Source organism: Psammomys obesus, unplaced genomic scaffold, assembly GCF_907164565.1.
Source record: "Psammomys obesus unplaced genomic scaffold, mPsaObe1.curated_primary_1811, whole genome shotgun sequence".
NCBI classification, from domain to species: Eukaryota; Metazoa; Chordata; class Mammalia; order Rodentia; family Muridae; genus Psammomys; species Psammomys obesus.
In genome coordinates this window covers 20449008-20451163 of record NW_026596134.1, presented here as the reverse complement: position 1 = coordinate 20451163, position 2156 = coordinate 20449008, and the positions used below count along the sequence as shown (strand labels likewise).

Sequence of the window (2156 nt, the reverse complement as noted above, 5' to 3'; positions counted from 1 at the left end):
CCAGAGAAAGCAATGCTACAGAGGTTAAGAATGGAGGGGAAGGTAACATTGTAACTGTAGGGATTTGGCAGGAACAGCCCAGCAGCACCAGACCCCCGGGATTTTCCCTTAACAGGTGTCATCCACTGAGATGGGTATATCACCTATCGTTCCATGAAGTAACTCTCTCCACATTAAAAGCAGTCACTTGCTTTTATCTTTTCCATTGCCCGTTTCCTCCCAGTCTAGGAGTATTGCTACGAATCTTGTTTCCGTGTGCATTCCCCCTGTGCTGTTTTCAATCAACCTCTCTCTTTTCCCGGCTGTGTGCAAGCTTCCAACGCTAGCGCAGGTGACAGCTTCCAGGTAAAACACTAAGCAATTTCATCTTTCTGCTTTCTCTGTCCTTCCTCATCAAGTCCGTCTTCTTTGAGAGCACTGTCAAGGATTTTCACCATCTGCCAGATTTCCAGTGCCATCTTAGGCCTCCAGGTTGGTACCATTCTTGGGATCTACATACACACTTGGGACGCTGGACTACAGGGGCTAGCACAGGCCACTGCACAGCTAGAATTAACACTTCAGTCCTAACTGCATGGCGTGGCTTCAAAATCACATCGTAAGTAAGTATCTGGGGGACTTTCCAGTTGGGTTTGCTCCTGGTGACTAAAGCCGAGACAATACACTTAATCAGTAGCTCCCTTAACAGTAAGTATTCTGGAAACTCTTGTCCTCTGGTCCCAAAGCACGTACGGGGCAGATTCGCTTCTTTTACAGGCAAGAATGAACACACGCTGCACCAGGGTTTCTTGCACTCCAACTCTGATCAGTTCACTCAGAAGGAAGGTAACAGACCTGCTCTTTAGCCCGATGGCATTCGTGTACTAAAGGAAGTGCTGCGACGTTAAAGAGATTCACGGTTTCCGACAGGTATGTCCCCCGTCTTTTGGTGAGGCAGTGGGATTCAGTTGATTCACTTCCGTTCTCAACTTCTTTTTTAAATAATAAACTCTATTACAAGCACACCTTTAACCAGCTAATCTAGAATTCATCTCTTGCTGAAATTCTTCTCCAACCAGCTGCGGACTTCTTGGAGGTTGTAGCTGAAGGGACCCTTTCCCCCTAAATAAGCAATTTTCTGTCTCTGCACGATGCACACACGTTCAAAGGCTACCCCATAAGCTACGTTGGCATTATTGTCCATGCGGTCAGCCACAACTTGACACTGGGGCGGCAAGGAGAAACGCTCCAGGAGCTGGTGGGCCGCTGCACACCGGTCCTCTTGACTCCGGTGCTTCTTCACCTCAAAAGACAGAGAGGAGTCCCCAGGCACCGCCCAGCCATCTGAGGGGTGAGCCTCATCAATGTATACCAAGAGGAAGTCGGCCACTGATGAGAATTCTTCCACAAGCTGGCAGAAGGCTGGCAGTTGCCTAGTGAAAGGTGGTCAGGTAGCTGAACCAAAGTTGACCACCAGTGGGCGCTCTGCACTGGCAAAGTCAAGGAGGTGGCATTCTGCCCCAGATGTTTTCTGCAAGGCGTAATTGTTACCCGCTTCAGGACTGGACACATGCACCACACTGGAATTGGGAGCATCTTCACCCAATTTAACCTGATAGTGGAAAAAAAAAAAAAAGAATTACAACATTAAGCACAGTGCTGCTTCAATACAATGAAAAAATATATGTGTACATATGTATACATATATATATGAGTAAAAACTAGTCATGTTAGGCAACATAAGGGATGGTCAAGAGAAAACAAAAGTCTTTTATTCTGAATATTCATTAATGGTAATTTGTTTATCTCTGAGTAAACTGGAGGTAACTGTTTTCATAATTAAGTTGATTCTGGTGTTCTTTGCTATTCTCACTTTTCTGCCAGTGCCTAGCAAGCATTACAGAATGAATGATTAATTGACTTCATTTTAAAAGTTAAAAGTAAATGGTCCACTTTAAGATAAATTATCTTGGTTTTGGAATAGACTGCCTCTTTGTGTATTCTAAAAGACTCAGACAAAACTTGAGTTTTCACACACATGAGTTTAATTTATTTCCTCATTTCCCCTCTTTTAAATAATAATTAATTCCATTTATATATTTAGTTATTGACTCTCTCTCTCTCTCTCTCTGTGTGTGTGTGTGTGTGTGTGTGTGTGTGTGTGTGTGTGTGTGTGT

At 44.2% G+C, this 2156-nt stretch overlaps 1 protein-coding gene across 1 annotated transcript in view; it reads right to left on the bottom strand.

The window, feature by feature from the left end:
* Positions 1 to 1007: 1007 nt before the first annotated feature.
* Dio2 (iodothyronine deiodinase 2) overlaps positions 1008 to 2156 on the bottom strand; it is an 8968-nt gene continuing 7819 nt past the window's right edge. Inside the window, 2 exon segments of the mRNA XM_055592701.1 lie at positions 1008 to 1030; positions 1033 to 1591. Coding sequence (XP_055448676.1) covers positions 1008 to 1030; positions 1033 to 1591 — 582 coding nt within the window.